Genomic DNA, 25,209 nt, shown 5'->3' with positions numbered 1-25,209 from the left:
TATCACAATGTCATGACCTAATTTTTTTCAACAGTGATGGAAAAACTATACTGAACTCATCCCATTTGTTTGGTTTAATTGTTCTGTTTCTTCTTTACTGGGGTTTCTTTAAATTGACGGTGATAAGCATATCATATTAAGTGAAATCTTAGCAGTTTGAGTTATCTTGTATAGAATACAAAACATGGTTAGCTGACCAGCAATACACTGGTTACCATGGAAGATCACTCACTGATCACTAATGAGGGTAAAAATCTACAGCTTCTGTGGAAGGGTCATCAGAATTGAAAGAAATTTGGATTATTAATTTGAAATATTATGTGCACACAGAACAAATTCTGTCAGAAATCAAATTACACAACAGCGGGTATTGTCAGTATAAGATGAATGAAGTAATCACTTTCAACTGAAAGAGGAACAGACTCAGCGTATCAATCAATCCTTGCTTTACCATCATATATCTTCTGTCCTTGACGTCTCATCTTTAATTTTCATTGTTTGTAGTCGTTAATAAATTGCTTTAACTGCTATTGCCTCCAAGATATTCAATCCCCAAATTTGCTGATTTCTAAATTGCAAGTTGGAAGTGAGGTTGAGTCTAAATTGCAGACCATTTTAATGGTTTTTCTTTCATAACTTTGCAGGGTGTATATATCCTATGTTTTCACAGCACATTTTGCTGTCATAGATACATTGAGAAAAATATGCATCTTCTGTTATCTTCATTTTCAGTTGCATTTCCAAAATACAGGTATTTTTCACTTTATTTAAATCATGATTAAATATAGAAAACAAAGGATACTTAACCATATTATTTTTATTAATGTGATATTTCAGAAGTCTGAAAAAAAATTTTTTTTTACTGTATTTATGTATGTTTGTAACCAAACATTTCTATGCAAAACTTGGTTTGAACTAATCTACATAGAAGGCCAATTGTTCTATGCCTACCCAGAGACATCTATCCCTCCAGGGAACCAGTTTGTAATAGATACGTTAAATATAATTTCTACATTTTGATGGCAAATGGAAAGAAAATGGACCTGTTAAAAACAGGAAATTTAGCAAACATTTCTAAGATGTTAAACTTACAGTAAACCTTGGCAGGATTGCATGGTAGAGTATATGGATGAAATAAACTGATGTTTCTTTGATGTCTAGAAGAAACAACTGGGATCAAATGACATCGTGGGTGACGTTACTGAATGAACAATATTAAACCCTTGGGGGAAAAAAAAATCTTTAACACCATTTGTCAGTCTTCTATGGGCTTCATCTACTTGTTGGCTGGGAAAGAACACAACGCGGGAAAAATTAATGAGAAGTATTATCTACATTTGCACTAGTCTCAGTTTATTAAGCTATATTTTATGTTGTGGAAACTATTCAAATGAAAAACGTATGCAATATATAGAAAATATCAGTTCTTACGTAAGAATTACTTTTGCAGCTCTAATACTCCAAATGTTATTTAGATAGCCCAATTTATTAAGCTTATTTTCAGCTCCAGTCTAATATAGAAATCTGGAAATGAAAACTCAAAACCCTCTGAGTTGTTGCTTCATTTAGATGCTGAAGAAGGATAAAAGCAAAGAAGCCATAGATAAAACATTCATGGAATGACAAAGAGGAGCAGGGTTCAGTCTTAGCATTTCTTTTTAAATGTTATCTGTAGAATATCACCTTGTATATCTCAGCTGTACCTGAGCTTTTCATTTTGCTAAACCCCATTTTCTTTGGCTGCATTCTACTTGAGAGGAAAAAGAGCAAGAATTTCAGTAACAGGCATAAATCTCTGACCTAGGATAGTTGAATCCAAATTACTACAGCTAAAACTTGATCTCCATGGCTTTTGATCATGCAAATGCTCCAAAAACCTGACACAGTGCATCAGATATCACTTTATGATTATTTGTAAATAGTATAAAGTGCAGAATGGCTGTTATGAGTTCACAGATTTGCATGTAGTGTCAGAGCAAGCATGACGGCACTACCCTTCCAAGCTCAGACCTCCCAGAGGCTAAATTAAAGGTTTTCTATATCAAGAAGTTTAACAAAGCGAATACTTCAGCTGTTACTTAGCTTAAAATTATGCTATAGAAAAAAGAGCTGACCAAGATATAGGACAGGAAGGTTTTGTGAGGTTTTGGTTAGCATAGTAAACAGTGGGGTTTTGTTTTTACATATATTTTTCACACCAATTCCAGATTTAGAATTGGAATAGAATTTTATCTTTCAGTAAACTTTGATAAAGTCAGAGCAAAGGCTTATCTTTCCAGTTTTTGACTGGGCCTAAATTTGAGCTATCGCTGGGAAGAGTACTTAAACATTTTGTAAGGGGAAGTGGAAATAATTCAATAACCCTGATTGTACTCTCTAATCATCCAAAACATGATTTACACTGATGAAATTTCTCATACCCTGAAATGAACAAAGCTTCCTACACTGTTCAGCTGTGTGTATCTGTTATTGGGTGTGGGAAGGGATTCTTTTTGCACTTATAGACAGGTTGTCTTTTTCCTGCATTTCTCTACCTTACTTCCATCATTATTTCTCTTGATGTCACTTACAAGTTTGACTTTCAGCCTAATCAGCTCCCTGACTCATGGTGTGGTTACATGGGTGCTCAAACAGATGTCCTGAGCCTGGAGATAGGACTTCAGTTGAGGTGGCTGACATGGGGAGGCATTAGCACTCATTGACCACAGAGGTTCAGGCCAGGATGAATGGAGAAGGCTCTAAGTCAAAGTTAGAAGCTGCCTCTGCACTGACTGAGCACAAAAATTATATATAATAATTACACAAAAATTTTATATAATAATTACACAAAAATTTTATATATTTTTTTTTATATACACACACGAGCTCAAAATATATCTTCCATCCTAAACAATTCCATGCCTTGACCCAAGGAGACACATTTCCACACTTGGGTTGTCCTCAGGCACCCCCAGCCTAGGCCCTTGCCCACCTCTTCTTCCCCTACTCATCTTGCTAAGTATATCCTTCTGACTACCCACCAATACCCTACAAGAAAACAAATAAAGCACACATCTCCAGTAAATGTCAAAAAGATTTTCAAAGGATGATCTAAAGGAAATTAGATTTTAAAAAAAAAAAAAAAAAGTGGGAAAAATATTAAATAAAAATAATTTGGGGTCTAGTTAAGTAAATAACAACACATTTCCAAGACTAGAATTACTCAAGTAGAAATGAAGTTTGTTATAGAGCAACCTATAAAACTATACACATGACAAAATACTCTTTTCCCTCCCCACACCCCCCCAAAAAAAGAAATGAAGCAGAAGGCCATGCAGAGCCTAACAGTGGAGTCAAAGGCAAAAAGTCACACAGAACAATAAACTGTGGCAAGCCTACTAACCAAGAGCATGCCCAGCACTAGGAAATAAAACTAAAACAACAAAGAACATCCCATGTGTTTTTACAAGCAAATGCAAGCATTAGCAGACTAAAAGAGGCTGGAAGCATTATTAACATATTGGAAGGAGTTAACAACATTGCAGTAAAGATGTGAATGGGCTATTGATTTACAGGAAAACAGAATGCTAACTTTGAATTGGACACAGATGGACAATTTGGTGTTACTGGGACACAGTAACAGTTGCTCTTTTGATAGAAAAGATGCAGGTAAACCAATGCAACTCAAATGTTGTGAAGATTTTATTCCCAGATGAAAAAGTTTCTGAACTAACAAAGCAGTGGAAAAGTTACAGTCTACACGTTACCAGAGGACAATAAAAATCTCAAGTACAGTAAAAAAAAAAGGCATAATGGAGTGTGTTTCTCCACTGGGTATGAGTGCTGATAAGAGAGACATCAAGGCAAAACAACTGCAGGAGGTGTTCAGGAATGTTTCTTAAGGTGAAGGTCCATCCACTTCATGCTCTTCAGGCTCAGCAGGCAGGTAAGGCTCTTCTGGTTGCAGGGCTCACCAGCTGAATTTGGACATCTGAAACAAAAGGAACGCCAGTCTGATCTCTTGCCACTTACTGGCTTTTGTTCCATCGGACTGACTGCTTACCAAGATTCTCTTTGGTTCAGTATTGCCTGATTCAACCCTCTTACATTTGTTTCCACTTCATCAGAATTCTAACCACAGCAGAAATTGACCTTGCAGAGAAGCCCAAGGGCAAAAATCATACTGAAAAACTCGCTATTTTATCACTTGTTGCATTTTTTATTTTTTTTTAAAATTTATTTATTTAACAATCAGTGCTTTCAAACAAACATTAGTGATGGCAGGTACTCAGATACCTCATGGCAGCAATAAGTATATATCCATAGCATTACTATTTGTCTATGCATTACTCCAGTGGAAATTTCTTTAATGGTTATATATTAAAAAATAACAAATAGGAATTTTATTTAAAAATAACCATCATTCTGCTCTCCAAAGTTTTATTTAACACTTTCAGATGTGACCAGAATACAGGTACCACCAAGAAAGGACACAGCAATGGGAAAATTGACCTTGTTGGCTACAAGTAGTCTTCTCTTTTCCTTGGAACATTTAACTCATAGATGCAGTCAATTACCCTCAAGTAAAACCCGCTTCGAGGATTTTATTTCTCTGTTCATCTGAAACAGAATAGATTTACTCACCTAAAACGGATGGATTTTGCCTGAAGTTCCAATGGCTTTTCAGCAGAATTTTAGTAATATTAAAATTCCCTCTGATACTATTATTAGGCTTTAAAAAAAGAGCCAACTGACAACTGTGTTTCAAAGTAATCCATTATTTATGAAACTTGTAAGTCAATTTCTCACAGCGCTGAATTTATCAGTACACGCATCTTTCACAATAGATTTAGAGGTTAAATGGTAACTTTCACTTGACATATTATATGTGTATTGGACAACAGTTAACTATATCCATACCCACAATTTGCAGGAAGAGTCTATGAGTCTTTAGCTTAAGCCAGAAATTCGGGCAAAGGGAAAACAAGGCAGGGCCGTATGTCAGGGTTTGGCCACTCTGTCACCATTACAGATTCCAAGGAATGTCACAATTCACAGATAAAAACAACAGGTTGATGAGTCAAAAGAACAACAACCAAAAAGGAAAAGATTGGAATGCTAAACACATGGGTCACACATGGGCCCTGTCTTCTATTGCATGTTCAGCACAATGAAAAACAAACAAAACATCTCAAGCTCTTTCTACTCCCAATTAGTTTCTAGATCAGTGACACAGCAGAAGGTAGACAAAGGTTCATAAGGTAGAAACAGCGTGACCTTAGAATTAAAGTACTTCTCCCTCCCTTCCTCCTCCCCCTCCCCCTTTCTTTAAACTCATTTATAGTTTCATTGTTTTATTTTGTGAAATATTTATGAAATATTAACTGCTCACTCATGACTGCACAGAACAGACAATCAGACCAACAGCTGAACATAGAAGGTACCAAATTTAATGGTTTATTATCCAGACACACACCACTGATGTCAAAATAAGATCTCATTTTCACTGCAACTAGAAAGCAAAGCAAGAAGATTCATAGGAAGCAAAAGAAACTTTCTATAACATTCACAGAGAATAAGTGTATGGAACTGCAAACAGTCTAATATTCTGTTAATTACCTCCTAATTAGACAGCCCTAAGGAGCACTGCTGGATACATATCCTACTCCAAGTCCCCAGACACTTTATTTAGTGTGTTTATTCCCACCAAAGCACAGGATTTAATGCTGCAGTAATTACTTCCCAATTTTCTTCTAGAGCAGAAGTATATTACATTTCCTACTAAAGCAAAAACTGATTCTACTAAAGTAGCTGCTGTCTTACAATTCACTTAAAAAACACAGAAGGAAAAAATTTTGAGTTTGTATTCATCTTGGAAAGGAGCAGAGTTCAATAGTAACCATTTGATGAGGAAAGCAGTTGTGGTTGAAGATTTTTTGTTGTCAAATTTTAAAGTCTGGCCAAAGCAGCTTTCCACAACAAAATACTAGGACACCAAACGTCCAAGCACAAGACCTGTCAGCAGTTCCCTTTTTGAATGTGGCCAAAGGGATGAGCCGTTTGCTTCAGTTCTGTTGCCTGCAGATTGCAAAGAGCTGCTGTGGGAATAGCTGAGGGGAAAAAAGGACAAGCAAGCAAATGATTAAGTGAGAGCATTTCTTAAAGAATACAATCAAAAAGGAGGCCCCAAACTAGAATTCTGAGTTTGTTTCATAAAGAAAATGGTTCTATTTTTCTGTCACAGAAAATTTTTACAAGTTCCAAGATTTTCTTGAAGTAACTATCAGTGTTTTAGCAGTAGACCCAACTATGAGCACCAAGTACTAGGCAATACTCTTACCAATAGTAATGACTTGTACCGAAGGAAATACATAAAAATGTGAGATCATGAAATATAAAAGGGAAAATTGCACCTTTCCATTTGCATTTTTATAAGTTTTTTTCCCCCACCTCTTGTGCATATTGTATCCTGTAAAATACTTTGCAATTTTAAATTCTGTCCATGTTCAGCATAGCTGTGCATTGAATACAGTTCTGTGATTAAATACAATGACACCAACCTCTACAAAATGATGGAGGAAAAATATAACAGGGACAGGAGGAGAGTAATTTTGTTACTTTGCCCTAATTAACATTGAATTTATTTGCAGCACTGGTCTTCACTGAATAAGTGCATCCAACCACTGCATCCAATCTTCCATCTTCATCTGCCCTCACAGCATCACATTCATCTTGAAGCTCATCTGGTCTCACCTAACACTCAAAGTATTGGACAGGTAACTAGCACATAAGGCTACTGACATCACACATGCACACCAAATCAATACATTCATATCGATATCCTGTCTCTGTCCAAAAGTATAATTGGAAAAAAAACATAAGTTTGGAACAAAATGACACGTTTTTTTTTGTTGTTTGTTTGTTTTTTTCCTCATGCCTAAAACAGAAATAGTTAACTTGTGAACTGCAAATGAGCTCAGAACAATTGCTTTGAGATTAGCTCGATTTCAATAACAGTCAGAAAAAAGGCAGCTCTAGGTGCCAAGCAGAGAGATGCTTGATGGCAGGATGCCGTGCATCTTTGCTTTCTCTTGTTTAGTCAGGGAAAAGTTCCCTTCTGTATCTGAAGTACTGGATTAAAACAAGCAGTTTTCTTCCATTTCAAATTTACTTTATACCAGAAGCATAAGCAAAGACCCTCATTTTGCAGCCTCATGACTGTGAATACGTGTCAAGAATTTATACTGGTAACCAAGCCTCATAAATTCTATGGTCTTCAGCAAAGTCATTGTAAGACACACAGGTAGATGCTGGCATGCTGTTTTGTTAAGGACACCACCTTTTTTTCTGATTTATCATGTCTAAAACAAACATAGAGCTTTCCAAACTACCAGAGAACTGACAGCACTATGCTGTGCTTCCTTGCTCCATTCCAACACTTCCTCAACAAGGAGTATTTCAACACTATGTTTCAATCTTTGTTGTAGCTTCCCCTCTCACACCATGTGAATTTCAGAGGAAATTTAGTGCAGGCACAAATGTCTCAGATGCTTCACTCATATTCATGAACCTCAAAACATTTGGTATCACTCCACATTCCTTAGTTCTCTAATTGGTTTGAGCATTGAAAATACTGATAGATCACTTAGTACCACTAGTCCAGAATAGCAAGGAGTACCAACACTTCACAGGGCATGCATATTGTATTCCCTACAAAAGAAATGAGATGGACAGTGAAATGCTGTTGGTGGTACTGCACATGGGGACCACTGTTCCTCTACTCACCACTAATAGTGCCAACATTGCTTCATTTTAGCCTTCCTATGCATTAAGCCTACAGGAAAATATATAGACTCTTCATTGTGGCTACACACAGCAAAGAGTGTTCATAATTTCAGAAGCAGAACTGAAGGTTCCCATGTTACAGATGCTACAAAGCACTGTCAACCACTACCATCTGCCTTGCAATTTCTGAGTAGTAATTGTGCAACTCTGTAGAGCCAAAAAGGAAGCTTCCTCTCCTCTGTAGCTAATCACAGTTCCCACCACTGAGCTGTTACACAACCACTCCGTTCTGACCAGGAACTGTCAAAATCCCTCATGCTAACACTGAAGTGTACAAACCAGTGAGGGTTTGGCGTGGTTACACCGATCCTCTCCTGCCATCTAGGGGACTTACACTGATGTGCAAGTAGAGGAACGGCAGAGCGGCTTGGCAGGTACACAGAGGCAGTTACATAGCCCAATACAGCATAACTGAGTTAACTATAGATATTCCTGCAGTAAATTTCTGTTAAACATGAAACAAAAATATTCACGTGATAATTTAAACGTCATTTTGACACACATGTGCATACTTAGAGTTACCTGACTGTATGAGAAGCTTTTTGATTTTCCTGGTTACATTGAGAACACCACACATGCCGCTATAAACTTTGTATAATTATCAACAGCAAATACAGAGAGAAATACAGGATCAAGATGTCTGTGGTCCCAGAAACTGAGAAAGTTAGAAACGCCATCCTCGTACTGCATCTGATGTTAAAAATACTCCGCTCAGTGCCAAAACTTTCTTCCCAATCCACCATCCATATGCACTAACTTTTTCAGATCCTCATCCTTCCTGCATGGCAAGCAGGGCAGAACCTTGGAAGCCTCGCTCCCCACAACCTGTGCAGACTATGTGACTACCTTACCAAGAGCAAAATATACAGATGTTCAACATCAAAAGATGATAAATGAATTTAACAGGAAAGAGTAAAAGCAACAAAATGCTAAGCACCGTCACAAAAATACACGCAGTAAACTAAGCAAGCCCTTTTTCTGCTTATCCATTTGGATTTGTTTTCCTGACTTTGAAAGGGAACATTAAAACAAACACCCTTCAATAAAACAAACACAGACCCACATTCCCACAGCTGAACCGATGTGAGAGACTTTTTGGGATCAAAGCTGGAACTTCTTTTCTGGGACAAAAGGAAGCAAGTGCCCAACCAAGATGTCCAGTAAATCATCTGCGTTCACAATAGACGCTGGCCCTGATCCTGCCCAAGGAAAGGATGGAAGACAAAATGCTCCCCTTACAAAATTACAGAACAACCCTTCAATCCATTTTATTTTGCTAAAAATGTTTTTCATAGCTCAAGCCGTGTTCTCTTTCCATCACGACATGCAGTTTAAACTGCAGGGGGAAATACAACACTACTTTGAGAATATCAAAGCTCTGGATCACCCCAGCAGGAAGTTTCAAAAAATAAACAATTTGGATGAAAAGAGTGAGAACAAAACTTTGACAGGGATCACAACTGCATGAAGGCACCGTGCAAGCCCAGTTACAGCAGCATAACACAAAGCTGTATAAGTCACTGTGAGCTCTCAGACAACGCACATTTCAGAAGAATAAAAAAAATATCTGTGTTGGATGGCAAGTTTTAAATTCTATGCAGAAGAAATTAGGAAGACAATTGGAAACTGCCAGTGCTGACAGGTATCGAAGGGGGCTGTGACACAAATACTGAGTGCTTGTTTAGCTAGACAGTCTACACTTCAGGAAATAATATACATTTAGGACCTTTTAAATTAATGCATTTAGTAAACACGAAGAAGTCACATTCTGTCAAAGGAGAACTTGTGCCTATAAAAGCTGACTCAAGCTCCAGCAGCAGCTTTCTGAAAAGAGAACAAATTTAGGGAAGATTGGACAGACCCAGACACAACAGACAGAGTCCTATGCAGAGACATCAAGATGGTCAAGCAATAGGAACATCTCTCCTGTGAGGAGACACTGAGAGAACTGGGCCTATTCAGCCCAGAGGAGGCTTAGTTAAGACCTTGCTGACATGGAAAAATACCTCAAGTAAATGTGCAAAGGGGATGGAGCCAGTCCTGTCGGTGGTACCCAGTGGTAGGACCAAAGGTACACAGACCATAACTAGAATCTGTGAGGAAGAGCACAAGTTTGACTGTGAAATGTTTGTTTTAAAATAGAAAGTAATCTACACTGCATGTTTAACAGTGAACAGTTTGTTTACAAAAATAGTGTAATTTAAAAACAATTAAATACATGAATTATAATAAGAAGACTTGTTTACAATCTATAGTGACTGATAAAAAAGAACTAGCCATGCAAGAGCTAAATACACAGGATTACATCCAAAGACATACAAATAAAACTGAAAATAAATTTAAATTACAAATGGAAATCAAGTCACCAAACAAGAAACCCATTCACTATAATGTTTATTTTTTTCATTTATACTTTGAGAACAAAACTTACTTTCATGCATTTGAACAGATGTTAGCATGAACTTCACAGCAAGTAGCTTCAGCACTGGATCTTTAACTTGCCTTCTATTTTTAAGTATAATCTATGTTGTTTTCTAAGCATTTTGACTTGACAGTCAACATAGTCTTACTGCCGAATGTGACTTTTGCTAGCCAGCATTAATATATAACTTCATTCAACCAATCACTAATAATTCCAGATGTATTCACAGTCTCCTTTTAGCACAATGTATTTGACGATGTTATTAAAATTTCATAAGGGTTTGTTCAAATAAAATTGGAACCAAATTGAAAATTTACAAAACTTATTTTTTCTTAAATAACAAAACAAAACCCACAAACTTATTGTGCTTGAATTATCAAAACCAGGTTTATTACAACCATTTTATCATTAAAGAACTCCAGCCAACTAGCAGAATGTTTTTAATGACCAGGCTCCAAGTAGTGTTCAGGCATGCACAAGTATAGAACATCCCCTTTAGAAGCCTGCCAAGCATTTATGTAGATTATGCATCTCATTGCTAGTGGGATTCCACTAGTAATTGAGAGCCTAGTTTAGTTCTTTTTCTCCCCTCTGGGTCTGGGCTTTGTTTGTACCTAATGCGCTCAATTAGTTTACTCTGTTGTTTCAGATTCTCTCTACAGATCTAATTCTATCAGCTTCAAGTTGAATTAAGAGTTACTAAGCCACCTGTTTTTTTTTAATTGGAAGCTCTCTACTTTTTAAACTTCCAGTTCCTAAGTTTCACAAAGTATAGAATTAGTTCTCCACTCCTGCAAATAAGAATAAAAAAAAAATAAGGCAATATATTTTCTGTGCAATGAAAACTGAGAACATTTACATAAAGGTCAAGGTTAGCTTCATTGTGAAGTCCACAGATACAGCACCATGATTTTGTTCTGTTTATAAATCTGGCTTCCCTTTTGATTATACATTCATTCAGAAAACATCACTCTCACCAAAAGGTAAGGCTCATGTATGTACAGTATTTAAAATGTTAACAGATTACAGCAAGTCTACACATAAAACTGACTGCTATGGTTCCAAATATCAAGATGTTTACTCTTAAAAAAAAGTTTTCAAGGTCTACATGAATAAACCAACATAATTCTTAATAAGAAAACTGTTATTCACTGTGCAAAGATCCATTTTCAGGTAAACAAAAAAGAATCATAACCTACAACTACTTATCAGACAAAATGAGAATAATAGATTTCTTTTAAGGCAGAAATTAAATTACATACCAGGTAAAAAGCTACATTAATATTAACTATAACTAACTCCTTCAGCATTAATAACTATTAACTACTGTGCTGGGTAGAATTCTGCTGATGTTCCAAGAAGCCCAACTTCGGAGATTAAAAGCTGCCAAAGTAACATTGACCTACTGCCTACTTTTGCCATTATTAAACAAAATACCTAGATTTATGTTAGTAAGTTATAGAAACTATTTAAAAAGAAGTAGTATGAAATATTGGCAATGACAAAACAGATTTTAAAAAGCTATCATTGAAAAAGTTAGAATACATAGTCAGAGGAATTTAAATGTTTAAAAACAGATTCACATACGTCCATCAAGTTGAAGATTAGTGTATTAAAAAATGTTAAGAAAATACTTTGTGTTTCAGTTCAACTGCACTTGATTCAAGTACAGCTTACAGATTGATTGATATAAATTAAACATGGTCACTGGCTCAGCAGCCAGAAGTACAGGAAAATGTACATGTTCACAGGATAAATAGAAGTCTCTTCCTTTGAAAAAGCAAAACAAAACAACTATCTCACTCCAATACGGGAGGTCATCCATTCCAAGCCTTGGCATAACCTGAAATATAAAAATAAATAAATAATTGTATATATACACTATTTGGTACAAGTTTTGTTCCAAAACTTCCATCTTAAAAGCACTGTTAAAATAACCTACTAAAAATAAATAAATCAGCTCAAATTGGAAATATGATCTGAGTAAATTAAGTCAAGTCTACCTAAGCTTTCACAATAAAACGTCGATTGAGCATGCTTTTTTATTGAAGCATGTCAGTATTTCAGTTATTGTTTTCTACAGCTAAAAGATGTTACTCTTAACTTACAAAGAAATATGGGACCATATAATGAGAAGCTGCCTACTTGAACACTACGGACTTTTCAGACTAGGTGTAAAAGACAAAGCATCAGTTACTCAGAACTCATTCAAGAAAAGGCAGTGTATCAAGAATTCCACAGCACCATATAAAACTGTAAATATGTTTTTACTGAACATCAGGATTGCGCGATGTCTAACCTGCCACCTAACTCAATTTGCTCTTCTAGATGCATCCCTAGGTTAGATATCTCCCAGATTCCAAGGATAATTCAAGTCAGGGAACTAATTCTGGGGATTTTTTAAAAATGAGTTGGCATCACTTCTGTCACTGTCCTAGAAATTCTAGCTATTCATTTTTATTTATTTATTATTTTTCGTAAGAAAGAAGTATGGATGACCACTGTTTCTAAACTGATGCTCAAGAATTTCTCTTATCCTGAACAGCAGCTCATTCAAAGATCTAACTTCGTACATTAAGAACTCAAAACTGCCCTTGGCAAAACTGGTAGGAAGAATGAGTTAGCTCTCAGAATGAAACAATACAATCCAAAGATTCAACTAAAAAGGTCAACTCTTACTAGCTCATCCTATTAGAGAAAGTTGCCAATCACTTTACAATACATCTCCATTACATTAGAAAATACTTCACTCTAGAATTAAGAATCATCTTCCCCACTCCCCCAATACTCAATTGTACTCACTGTGATGTCATAAGATCACACTGTTTTTAAGATTGTACAATGCAGTTGAAAAAATTCTAAGAAGTTAACACTACAAAACTGCTTTAAAAATCAAGATGAAAAATCAGTGACACCATTTATCACATATAACATATGTACTTAAATAGTAGAAATTTACCCTTCTCCTGTCAAAGCACAACAAGACTGAATATGCCATGGATGATCCTTTATGGAGCTAAGGGTGAGGTATGCAGATATCTCAGCAGCTGTCATGCAACCTTTCATGTCCTGCTTGTTTGCAAAGATGAGAACTGCAGCCTTCCGTAAATCCTAGAAATAATTTAAAATGCACACAATTGTTATAATATTAACAAGCCATACTGTTAACTGCATTTCTCAGAATTGTATTCAAGATTCAAGCCACACTTACACGGTAACATGTTGTTGCAACAGGCTTACTGCTCTAGAAATTCATTACACTATTACTGAAAAAATTATTTTGAGGTTTTCTCTAGCACAGTATTTATAATTTATAAAAAAATTTATAATGTGTTACTACTATCCTTTTGGTTTTGCCCATACTATAACTAAATGAAGTCTTGTTAACATGTATTTCTCAGAGCTCCACATCATCCAGACAATGGAATTATTAAAACAACCCTAATTCAGCGTGAGTGCGATTCACAGAAGGTTTTTACATACTTTGCCTATTCCAGTGTATTCCTAAACAGTGTCACCAATATAACATAAAGCTACAAATAAAATAATTCCAAAGAAAATTGAAAGTAATGTTCCCATAGTATTGCATATGGTACTTAGTCTTAAGAAACAGAATTAAAACAACAAGAGAAATGGAATTGCCTATATATATTTATGTATATATATATATATAATTTCCACCATTAACTAAGAAAGAGAACAACAACAGCCAATGACACTAATATGAAGTAACTAAAATTCAAGACAAGTTCAAGATATGCAAAGTAAAGAGTGATTTGATTATAGTCAAGTAAAAATTGATTTGATCACAATTACATTACAGTTACACTAGAAGAGTGCTGCATTATAATTTTCCTATTTATGTTTAAAATACAGTTTTAAACCATGGCCAACAGGTATGCACATTAAAGCTCAATTTTTCTGTCAATTTAATTTTCATTAACATAGGAGGCATGTAGAGCTATTAGCTTGCTCTTCACAAAGCAAAACAACTGTCCTAATCCCTAGCTTACCTCATGAGCCAGCATTCTATAAAGTTCTTCCTTTGTAATAGAAAGTCGCTCTCTGTCAATGCTGTCAACAACGAGAATGATGAACTAGGGGAAAAAAAGAAATAGTATAAGATATAAGTACAAAGTCTAGGTTACAGAAATCATGTTTTTGAGAGACCATTACCACAGGTCTTTCTACATGAGATAGAAATGGACTTTCAGAGCATGTCAGAAAATAGAACAAGAGATTTACTGTTACAGTCTTTCATTAGAGCTCTAGTAATCATATACAAAGACCGACTGTACATTTCAGCACTGCCATTAAGATCTACTTCTGTGTACTACAGTGAAATCTCCCAGTTGGATTTTCAGCCCCCACATCATAAGCAAAATAGTGGTATAGACACCAAAAACAGATCATGGATCACACTTAGAATCTGGATGACAAACTTGCTACATATTTACTGATGAAAACATGTTCAGAAGAAAAAAAAACAGCAACAACAAAAAGCAAATCCTTATTTTGAAACAAGCCCTTCTAGCAATTCACCATTATTTAACTCACATGACTTTAAAAAGATTTCAGAATTGTAGAGCACACCTCAGAAAGCTATGTACCTGTAGGGCTTTGCATTGTGTTATTTCACAACACCTTAACTTTGTTAAGTTGGCTTCTTACAGCTCTGCACCCTTGCAGTTAGGCACCCAGAGACAGCTATGGCAGTGATTTTACCCTTTCTGCTCTTGCCACGCATTTCCTGAAACACTGCTAAACCTGATACATCAGATTTCCCATGGGAAGTAATTCTCATTAGTGTGAAAATAACTCTTTAATCTCACTTTTTCTGTACTTTCTAGTTCACAGCCTTATAAAAAAGGGGGGGAAAAAAAAGACAATGTGACAGTCAGTAATGTTCTCTTAAATATCTTGAATACGTTATACAACAACATCCATACACAATTCATCAGTGTTCAACACTTGCCCTGCCTGGAGTTTGCACCAAGCACCACAAACAGCATCATGGTTTGGAAAAGCCAGCAAGAAGATCAAGAATCGAGGGTCTGATTAAAACTATAGAGCTTCTCTAAACCCCACAGATGACAAATGTGACAACCTCCATCACTCCTCTACCCAGCTCTTCCACTGGGAATACTTTTCAATTTCCTTTATTATTATATTTTTCTCCCCCCCCCTTATAAGAATAACTTTACCATGAGAGCTTTCTCTCACCCCAAATCATTTACCTGTCAACATCTGTGAAAAAACATACATATGATTCAGTTCTTAAAAACAAGCTGCAGAAAGTAGCCACATTAAGTTGAAATTAAGTCGAATAAGTATGTAATGAAAGCTTATTTGTGCTTTCCCCCCCGCCCCCCATCATTCCAGAGATTTTTTAGATTGCTTTAATTTCTAGGTAAGGAAAGAAAAGAGACATACAAAATCTGCACCTGAGTTAATAACAAAAACCTCAGTCACCACTTTAATGCTCCAACACATGCTCCAAATCACTTTGTCTTATAAAATCAAGAAGGCTCATTGCCCATTGAAAATGATCATAAAGTAAGGAAAACCAAGTCAATTTAAAGCTGCTATAACTTTGAAATGTCTAGTAGATGATGAGGAACAGTAAGGAATTATTCATTACAGGGATGCTAGGATTAGCATACCAAACAGACCCTCTTCTCTTCCAGCAGTTTCTAGCAGACAAAGCTGCTATACGAAGCTCCAAATGCTAGAAAGCATTGGATTTCATACTTAGTAGACAGAATATAATGAAGATCATCTCCAAAAGAATCAAAAAACAATTGAGACATTCATATCAAATCCCAAAACCAAATATACTCAACAAACAAATGTAAATAATTCACTGTACCAGATATTGCTGGCAGAAGTTTCTCCACCCCATGTGTTTTATGTCTACATGTACTTTACCAGATAAAACCAAAAGCAAATTTAAAATACTAAAACTGAAGATTGGAATATCATCACCAGGCCTTCAGTAGATAAACAGTCTCTGGGCATCTGAGATGGATCACCCAAAGAGGGTTATAAAGAAAAAAGAACAAGAAAAACCCAAACCTCTATCACTTTCAGAAGGATGGAGTGTTCGGACATTTAATAACACCTATTCTACTTTAAAAGTAGAAACATATCTACTTTTAGTAGAAATTAGGTCTGAAGTCCTTTACATCAGTGTGCAAGTCTTAAGTAAGACCACAGAGATTTGAAGTACTTGTTGCATTTGTAAAGTTTTGGCCATTGGTAAGTTCTTTCAAACCATGGTGCATTACCAGTAACTCGTGACTTCTACACAGAAAGAATTTCCCTTCCTTTGAATAAAAGCCACAAGCTGATAAACTTTCAAAATACTGCTACCTAGACAGGAGTTTTATTCGTTATCCTTTATTATTATTATTACCTCAAAAGCTTTTCAAACCGGTCATACAAAACTTGGGTTTACAAATTCAGTGAGGATTACAGTAGTTAAGTACATAGCATAGTTTGTTTAATAATCCACTAGAAAACAACACTGAAGACCTCAATTTATTTTTTTATTTCATTTTAATGCCATTATTTTGCCTAGAAAAATAGTTTAACTTCACATTTTCTACCAAAGATCAACCATTAATTTAAAGTAGATTCTTAAAATATTACCAGGAAATTGGCTTCATTTTGGAAGCATGTTATGGTTTGGGGATTTGTTCCTTCTTAAAAAGGCTAAAAACCAATACAGCTACAAACTTCACAAAAACTATCAGAATTCCTAGTAAAAAAAGCCAAACAATATAATTTTAAACAAATGTACTGAATTTGCATATTTCAAAGGAACTTCTCATACCTCTGTGTTTGAATAATAGGTATTCCACGACGACCGCAATGATTCTTGTCCTCCAATATCCCACATTAAGAAATGGGTGTTTTTCACCACTATTTCTTCTACATTGCTTCCTATGGTTGGAGAAGTATGAACAACTTCGTTCATTAAGCTGAAGGAAAAAACAGCACATCATAAAGACCAGTCAGTAAATTTCACAAGACTTGTCAATAACAAAAAATTTGTTGCAGAAGCATTTCCAGCTTCAATAAAGAGGTTGAAAGAAAAGGCATTTTTCAAGTTACACATTCACATTCTTAAGGTAATGAAATAAAAGGATTAGTTTAAGGTGAATTTAGTTTGGAAAATATGGTTGACAAAATTCTTGTCTTGTTTTTGTATCACACTACAGATACTAGCAATGAAAAGTAAGCATGTTAAAAGCCTTATAACAAATGCAGATAGCATCTACAATTTAACAGTATTCTCTTATTAAATGACACTACTGTATTCTTAAAATGCACATTTCATAAGGAGAATAAGTTATGATTCTGAAGATCACAAATAAAAAGAACATTCAGTAGTGCAAAATACAAATCAAAATACAATGTAATCAGAGCATTCAACTTCACAACCTGACCTAAGACCAAATCACACCAAGATCCCCTGGTTTCTTAGCTGAAAAATTCTCAGTTCTACATTCAAGCTTTGGCAAAGTTCTTAGGAAGAGGGTTTTTTTTTTTTGTTTTGTTTTATTATTTAAAGGTATCCTCTGTTGCCTTAACACCTAGACATACAGATAGCCAATTCATTATGCACTTCCCCTTATCCACAATCAAAACAGTAACCAGGTTCTTGTCAGTATTATTGGATTTATCACAAATATTCCTGAAATGTTGGCAAGATCTGGGAGTGATACAATACACTGCAATAATGCTACTGAAAAGGTTTATGGTAGGATCTAAGAGAGCTGAAGAACTACTATTGGGAAATCTTCCATCACAAGTCTTAGACACTACAATCAGGAAACTTTTGGAAACATTTATGGATCATGCAGGGTGGCTACAATTCTCATTAATTTAAAAATAAAGTTCTCTGTATTTCTTGGGCACAATATTTTTTCAATACTTAATAATAAAAATAGGCTTTGATAGCAAGGGAATTTGTGGGCCATTACATGCTTGTTTATGCAACTTTAAAAATCAATTCACAATTCAGTTTTAAAACATTGCAGACCCTTCACTTTGCATGTCAATACTAAAATTAAGAATGTTTAGAACAACTAATACCATTCATGCATAAACAGTGATTTAGCACAGCCTGAGGGATTCCGCTATGTTGCAAAACTGAATCTTCAATGATTAAATTAGCAACAAATACTAAAATGTAAGTGGAATAACAAATGACAATGACACAATAATTAAGGTTGGAAAAGACTCCTAAGGTCATTCAGTCTAACCATCCACATAACACCAAATACTGCTCACCAATAGTTTGTATACTTACAACTGGTAAAGAATGGTCGTCTTTCCAGCATTATCAAGTCCCACTATGATTACTTTATGCTCTGTGTATATGGAAAGAAAGACAAGAATGAGCTAGTGGAAATGATTATAATTCAGGTTAATCACTTTTTCCTCAATTAAGAAAGCAACAGCATGCTTGCCTGAGTTCAATAGCCTACACAGAGTAGTGTCAGCCTACAGGAAAAAAAAAAGAAAAATAGAATCAATAAAATACTTTCTGGCGAGTATAACTTAAGGACAAATCAGCATTGGAAGCCTTCATACAGGAATACTTACTTGTATGGTTACTTCATTTAAAATATATCTATGTTAGAAAGATAAATAGAAATAAAAGCATTCGCTTGAAAGAAACATCCATATTAATATTTATAATACAGCAAAATCAAATCACCTGATGTTATCGTGAATTTACAAAGAGCTAGTTTTCCACAGCATGACTGTGGAACAGCAAACTGATCCATGTAAGACAAACCCAAAGTTGGCTGCAAACAGTATAAGATGTAAGGCCTAACAGCAGCCAATAGTTAAGGAACTGCCACCATTTGCATGGTGAAAGGAGGAAGCTGCATTTTCACTAAATCTGTGTTTCCAGTGCTTCAATTCTGAAGTGAAAAGTTGTCTTTATACAACAGTGGATGCTCCCAGTGCTGCAACGTTACTATTCCAGGCACAGGGGAAACAAAGAGAACTTCAGAACAAATCTGTTTCTTTGTACTTATTCCTTTTTAGAATTTCAAATACAACAGGACAGCCAATTAAGATGTGATGTTTTTTGATACGTATCTGAAGTCAGGATCTGCTTGCTGATGAAAAAGCAAAGCACTTGAGAGTAGAGAAGTTACAAATAAATATCATAAGCAAAACTTGTAAAACTTGTAAACAGCCTTCATTTTTTTTAGCCTTTTTCTCTAACGAGATGTACTCCACCAAGTATTACCTATTTCCCTGCATTAATTTCCCTTCTGCTGCATCCTGCCAACATATCCTAAGGAAATAACTTTTCCTGGCCTGAAGTCCAGTAATTCTTTTATCCACTTAAGTAGAGACACCACTAATTAACCATCTTCCTCAACACATAAATAGTACGAAAGTCTCCCTGCTTTCAAACCTAATGAATCATTCAATGTAACTAGACTGCCTTCTTTCTCAAATTCAGCTATATTTGAAGGGCTTTCAAAGTTCAGCACAAGAATATGCTTGTGCTGTTTAAAAATGACCACATTTCAACTGTAGCCTGGAAGACCATACATTCTTATTCTGCGATGCTCTGTTTGCATTATTTTCAAGGGGGAAAAACAAAACAATTCTAATTTGGCATTACATCTGCTCTTTCCAGCCTTTGCAATGGCATGCAGAGCCTTGCTTAGGAACGGACATGAGAAGCATTTGACAGAACAATACCACACTATTTAAATGGAAAATAGATATATACTCGTATATGTAAAGAAAAAGATATTGAACTTCAGGACTGCCCTACAAAGACAGAACAAAAATTAACAAGTACTTGTTTACAAGAGCAATGAGTTGAAGGCAGAATCTTTATATATGAAATAGGTCAATTATGGTGTAAATCACAGGCAGTGATTTCTGTTCTGTCTGCGTTCTGCATTTACAGACCAACCCAGGCTTTTCCCTTACACTGGCTGATATCCAAACACAGCTAGGACTGTATTCATAATATCTTCCCAGTCCACTATGGTCTTGGCAATAAAATAATAAAATTCACGAGTCAGTTACCAGAGCAGATTCTTCATAAATCAAAAATAAATAAAAAGGAAAAAAATGTAATAGAAATTAATAGAAAAAGTAAACACATGAGAAGAGATATTACTTGACTACTGCTTAAAAGAACCTAAAGAATTCTGTTATATTAACCTTTCCTGGGTGCTTGTTTAAAAAAAAAATAAACATATGTAATACTGCTAAAAAAACCAAACTGCCATGAGACTAATTTACTACAAAATGACACAAAAGTGGGGATGATTCCGCAGATACCAGGAACAAAAATGACACAGTATGTTCTTTGCTTCAAAATATTACTGATAAATACTCCTAAATGTATTCTTAAATACTCTTCTGTAAACGGGTTTCATTGAGAGACCTACATCTGAAGATTCAGTTATCACAGTTTTGGATCTTCCCAATTTGAAAAGAAGCAAATAAAACAACAAAAGCAAAGCCCTAATTTCTTTAACAATGGGCAAAAATCTTTTCTTCCAATATATCTAAAGGAAGAAATCAGTGAGGGAAAGAATACTGATAGTTATCAGGCTGTGAAACAAAAACAACACATCCAGTTGATAAGAAAAACAATGTTGGAAGCTTCGAAGCTTAAAGACAGAAGGTAGACAGAAGCTTGTGAAAGAGAAGGCACAAGGAACAAAACCGTACTACGCTTCAAAGACTTCCTAATACAAGACACATTTCTAAATAAGAGCTTCCTTAGTATCTTCTGTGTAACACAACTGTTAATACAATTTCTATTTCCAGACTGATTAAAATACAAGTGAAAAAAAAAACCAAACAACTGTGAACAACCTTCAACAGTCACCAGAATCAAAATCTATTTATTTTTTTCATGTAATGGTTTTTGCTAACAAAACTGTGGAGTCTGGAGACTGGCATCAAGCCTAGATGAAGTAACCTGTGGAGCTACAGAAGTTCGACCATCTTGATTTTGAGCCATTATTGTTCTTATGGCAGTTTTTCCTTACTTATTTAACAACCACAGCACTTACTCAAACAGCATTCTCAACAGCTACCATTCAAAATAACTAAAATACAGACTTGTGCACTTCTTGAGGAACTACATCAGCCATACATCCACAAATAGGTCCTGGGAAAGGAGTTGCCTTTATCAAGGCTGTTGACATTCACTTCTGCTTTTTCTTTATAACCGCATTAAGAGTTACAGAAACAGCATTGGTAGAATAAGTTAATCAAACAAGTTTTACCCCACTACGTCTAAATGCAGGCAGTAAGTTCATTGTTCCACCACTAATTCACACTACACTTTGCTTAGCAGATTGTTTTATCTGAGTACTGAATCGCTACATAAGAACATAATATGTGAAGTGACTGTTTTAAAATATACCTTTATTTATTTCAAAATTAAATGCTGGAAGTTCAACCTGAACATACAGTACTATATAACCAGACTTGCAATGGTTGCAGGGGACAAAATTGAAGCCTTATTTTTTGTCAATTTCAAAAATATGCAACATGCTCTGTTACTGTTACTGTGAAGAGGTTCTTACATTTGTGTGGAACTTCCTATGGTTCAGTTTGTGGCTATTTTCCCAAGTCCTTTCACCACACACTGCTGAGGTCTGCCCTTATCCCTTCGCCTCCCACACCTCAGGTATTTATAGGCATTGATCAGATCCTTTCGAGTCTTCTTTTCTCAAGTCTGAACAGAACCAGATTGCTCACCTCTCCTCATAAGAGAGATGCTCCAGGCTCTTTATCATCTCTGTGGCCCTCCACTGGACTCCTTCCAGCAGATTCCTGTCCTTTTTGTATGTCAGTATGTCATACTTTGGTATCATAACATGAAAACTTTTGAGGAAGTGACTTACATACATTCTTCACATAAGTTATCAGCATTAATTCACCAGCTGATAATTCTTCATTGCATTTCGCTGTCTAGAAGTTATTGATTGACCTTTTAGATTTGGTATTTTCAGCACAGCTGCTATACACCTTTACATAAAGCAAACCTGCAGTGTTTAATTAATACTGGAATGAAATACCCATGACTTCCTGTACATATTTTATAGCACTTTGGTAGGCCTCCCCCACCATCCTCTACTTGAAGGAAGTCAGATGACACCTGCTAGCACTTTGCCAGTATCTGGTGGTTCAATCTATCAGCACAATTCATGCTAGCCTTGACAAACTGGTGCTGTGCTCCACACATACCTGAGTCTATTTGTATCTTTGGAACAGCCCCTCTGATTTGCTAATATAATTATTTTGACCATAGTCAACAGGCAGTTTCATGGGTCGGCTTATGAACGCTCTGAGCTGCCAAACATCTAGAAAAGCAATCAAATCCAACTCAATAATCTCTATCTGAATTATGATTATCATCATTATGACTGTGGAGAAAATAACTATTTAGAGAGGAAAATCCTACTTAATTTGCCAAAAATGTATTGCCTATGAGAGTTTTCTAGGGTAAAACTTCAATTTTGATCACAAAAATAAATTTGTTTTACTCTCCATTTGTTGCAGTAAGACTGAAGATGGAGAGAACAACAAAACAAGACAAAAACTCACTACCAGAAGCCTCCTACTGGAATCGCAGTATCATAGGGGTTAAAAGGGACTTGCAGAGACAGAGTCCAATCCCCAAATAAAAGCCAAAAGGTAACGATTCCGTGGTAGTGACTCACCCACTGAAATTGTCATATTAATGGTCAAAGTATTTCAATGCATTAAGAACAGCTTTCCTTTCAGGAATTAATATACAAAGACTTTTTCCCCCCCTCTCACTAATGAAATGGACGTCATCACATACTAACAAAGAAAGAAACCAAAACAATGAAGCGGCAACTTCTACTCCCTTCCTGAAGATAAACATTGCCAACATAGGGGACCACACAATCCAACACTAAAAGCCGCCAAGTTACCTTCTAATCAGTTTCCCTGCACATCCTGGTGGTGTCCTTGAGGGAAGGGAACAGCAAATCACAGTGTTTAATAATAATAAAAATGCAGTATTTAAGAGTTTTATGGAGACCCAATGGTGCAAGGGGGGGGAGGGGCATGAATTTTTTTAAGTGGGTTTTTCCATGTTAAAAGAATAAAATTTTCAAAAAACTAAAACAATCATTTATAAAACTCCAGTTGAAGTCCTCAGGATCAACATTAAGGGATGGCATAGATAAATGGCTTGGAACCTCTTCCTGCTCCTATGCCACTGGAAGACAGTTTGGCAGACAGATGCTAGTAGGCCCACATGCTGAGAATACTTGCAGAATCAGAACAATACACACAATCCATTCACTGATGGTGATTAGACTATTTAAGGGATACCAGGTGAACCTGCCTCCCATAACTTGGAAAAACGCTTTGGCAAAAGAAGTGTGACATGGAAGACACTGACAAGAATGTTGTAATCTTAAAGTAGGAATGTAATACATTTCAAATGGAGCACATATTTTGAAACCTGATAGCAGAGCAATAACATCATCATTTTGGCTGCTCCAAACTCAGGGCCTCAAGGAAAACAACACAGAAGACAAATTGCCTTAAGCATTTTATTCTCTAACGAATGAAGGCTAAGTAAGCAAGATTCTTCAAAACAAACACACGGATAGATACTAAAACAAATTTTATTCTATGATTGCTGAACTGAAGGCGGTAACAGTTCCAAGTTCTGAACCTCAAAGCTGAGCACAAAGCATTTGGGTGCATTAGGGAGAAAGCTGTCCCCAATGCTCTTTCCATTCTTGGCTCGACAAGTGATTTTCTTGGGTCACTGAACGTATTCAACCAGAGGCTTTTGCCAAAACACAAACAGAACTTCACCTCAAAGGACCCAACACAAGTTTGTCGTGTTTTTTTTTTGTTTTTTTTTGTTTTTTTTTGCCTTGATCTAAAGATAAAAACACCGTGATTTCTGCAACAGACTCCAGCTCAGAAACGGAACGAGGGTCTGCAGAAAACCAGCGCGGCCCCGATGGCCCACTAAAACCACAGCCACTATCCCGGTTAAAACGGACAGCAAGAGGCAACGGCCAGCCTCACCGCGCGGCTCGAGGCACCCTGCAGGCCCCGTTGTCCTCCAGCGCTGTCTGCGGGGAACAAAGTGCTGCGAGCAGCCCAGGGAGAACGGGAGTGCGAGGAACTAACCGGGAAACAAAGCAGCTCGGACGGCGAGGTACCGCACAGCCAGAGCCCAGGGCACTGCACACAGCGAGGCCCGAGTTGTGCCCGGACGTGTCCCCAGGGAAACCCTCCGGAGGAGGACCCCCCCCCGCCCGCAGCCTCTCGCCTCCTCAGTGCTCCGCGCCCACGCTCAGCCCCGCCGCGCCTCCCGCAGCCAGCCCAGCCCCGCGCCTACCTTGGTTCCCAAAGAGACTCCACAGCTTGGCGAAGATCAGGCCCATGCCTGGCCCAGCCTCACCTCAGAGCACCAGGAGCCCGGAGAGGCGGCGACAACTGCGGCAACGGCGGCGACTCCGAACAGACGCGAGCCAGGAGCGGCGGGCAGGAGGGCGGACGGTTGAAGGGGTGGGCAGGAACGAGGCTCCGCCCCCGGCCGGGGGCCGCCCCAGCTCCCACGCGGCCGCTGCTCTGCGTCACTTTGTGCGTCACCACGCACTCCCCCGCAGGTGGTGGCCGGGCGGTGGTGCCCCGCTAGGCCGCAGCGGAGCATTCCTAGGCCGCGTCCTCGGCCCCGAGGTGTGCGGTCCGCGCTCGCCCCGCACTGAGGCCGGCGGGCCTGGTGGCTGTAAAGGTTTTCTTTCCTATGGAATACAGCATTGAAAAACGATGGGGTTGCCGGCACCATTGCGTCATATGAGTGTATTCACCAGCACTACATGTCGGGTCGGTGCCCGCAGCACCTCCCCTCCTCCCCCTTTCCTCCTTGTGCCGCCGCCTCTCTGGTTGCCATG

General features: G+C 37.1%; 1 protein-coding gene across 1 annotated transcript; it reads right to left on the bottom strand.

The window, feature by feature from the left end:
• Positions 1–4,266: 4,266 nt before the first annotated feature.
• On the bottom strand, positions 4,267–25,164 carry ARL5B (ARF like GTPase 5B). The gene is made up of 6 exons (XM_072329249.1): positions 24,654–25,164; positions 18,564–18,624; positions 17,082–17,229; positions 14,260–14,343; positions 13,206–13,357; positions 4,267–12,089 (listed from the first exon to the last, which is right to left on the bottom strand). The coding sequence occupies exons 1-6, from the start codon at positions 24,697–24,699 to the stop codon at positions 12,041–12,043; spliced, it is 540 nt and encodes a 179-aa protein (XP_072185350.1). The 5' UTR covers positions 24,700–25,164; the 3' UTR covers positions 4,267–12,040.
• Positions 25,165–25,209: the final 45 nt, after the last annotated feature.

Source organism: Excalfactoria chinensis, chromosome 2 (assembly GCF_039878825.1).
Source record: "Excalfactoria chinensis isolate bCotChi1 chromosome 2, bCotChi1.hap2, whole genome shotgun sequence".
In the NCBI taxonomy this organism is placed as follows: Eukaryota; Metazoa; Chordata; class Aves; order Galliformes; family Phasianidae; genus Excalfactoria; species Excalfactoria chinensis.
This window is presented reverse-complemented; position numbering and strand designations above follow the sequence as displayed.

Bases quoted from the DNA above. Each gene is read 5' to 3' on its own strand.
- ARL5B (XM_072329249.1), bottom strand. From the start codon at position 24,699: ATGGGCCTGATCTTCGCCAAGCTGTGGAGTCTCTTTGGGAACCAAG. The intron at 14,344-17,081 runs GTATGAGAAGTT...TTTTTCCCCTAG, and splicing joins CCTATTATTCAAACACAGAG to TTCATCATTCTCGTTGTTGA. The intron at 12,090-13,205 runs GTAAATTTCTAC...TTTATATTTCAG, and splicing joins TGTGCTTTGACAGGAGAAGG to GTTATGCCAAGGCTTGGAAT.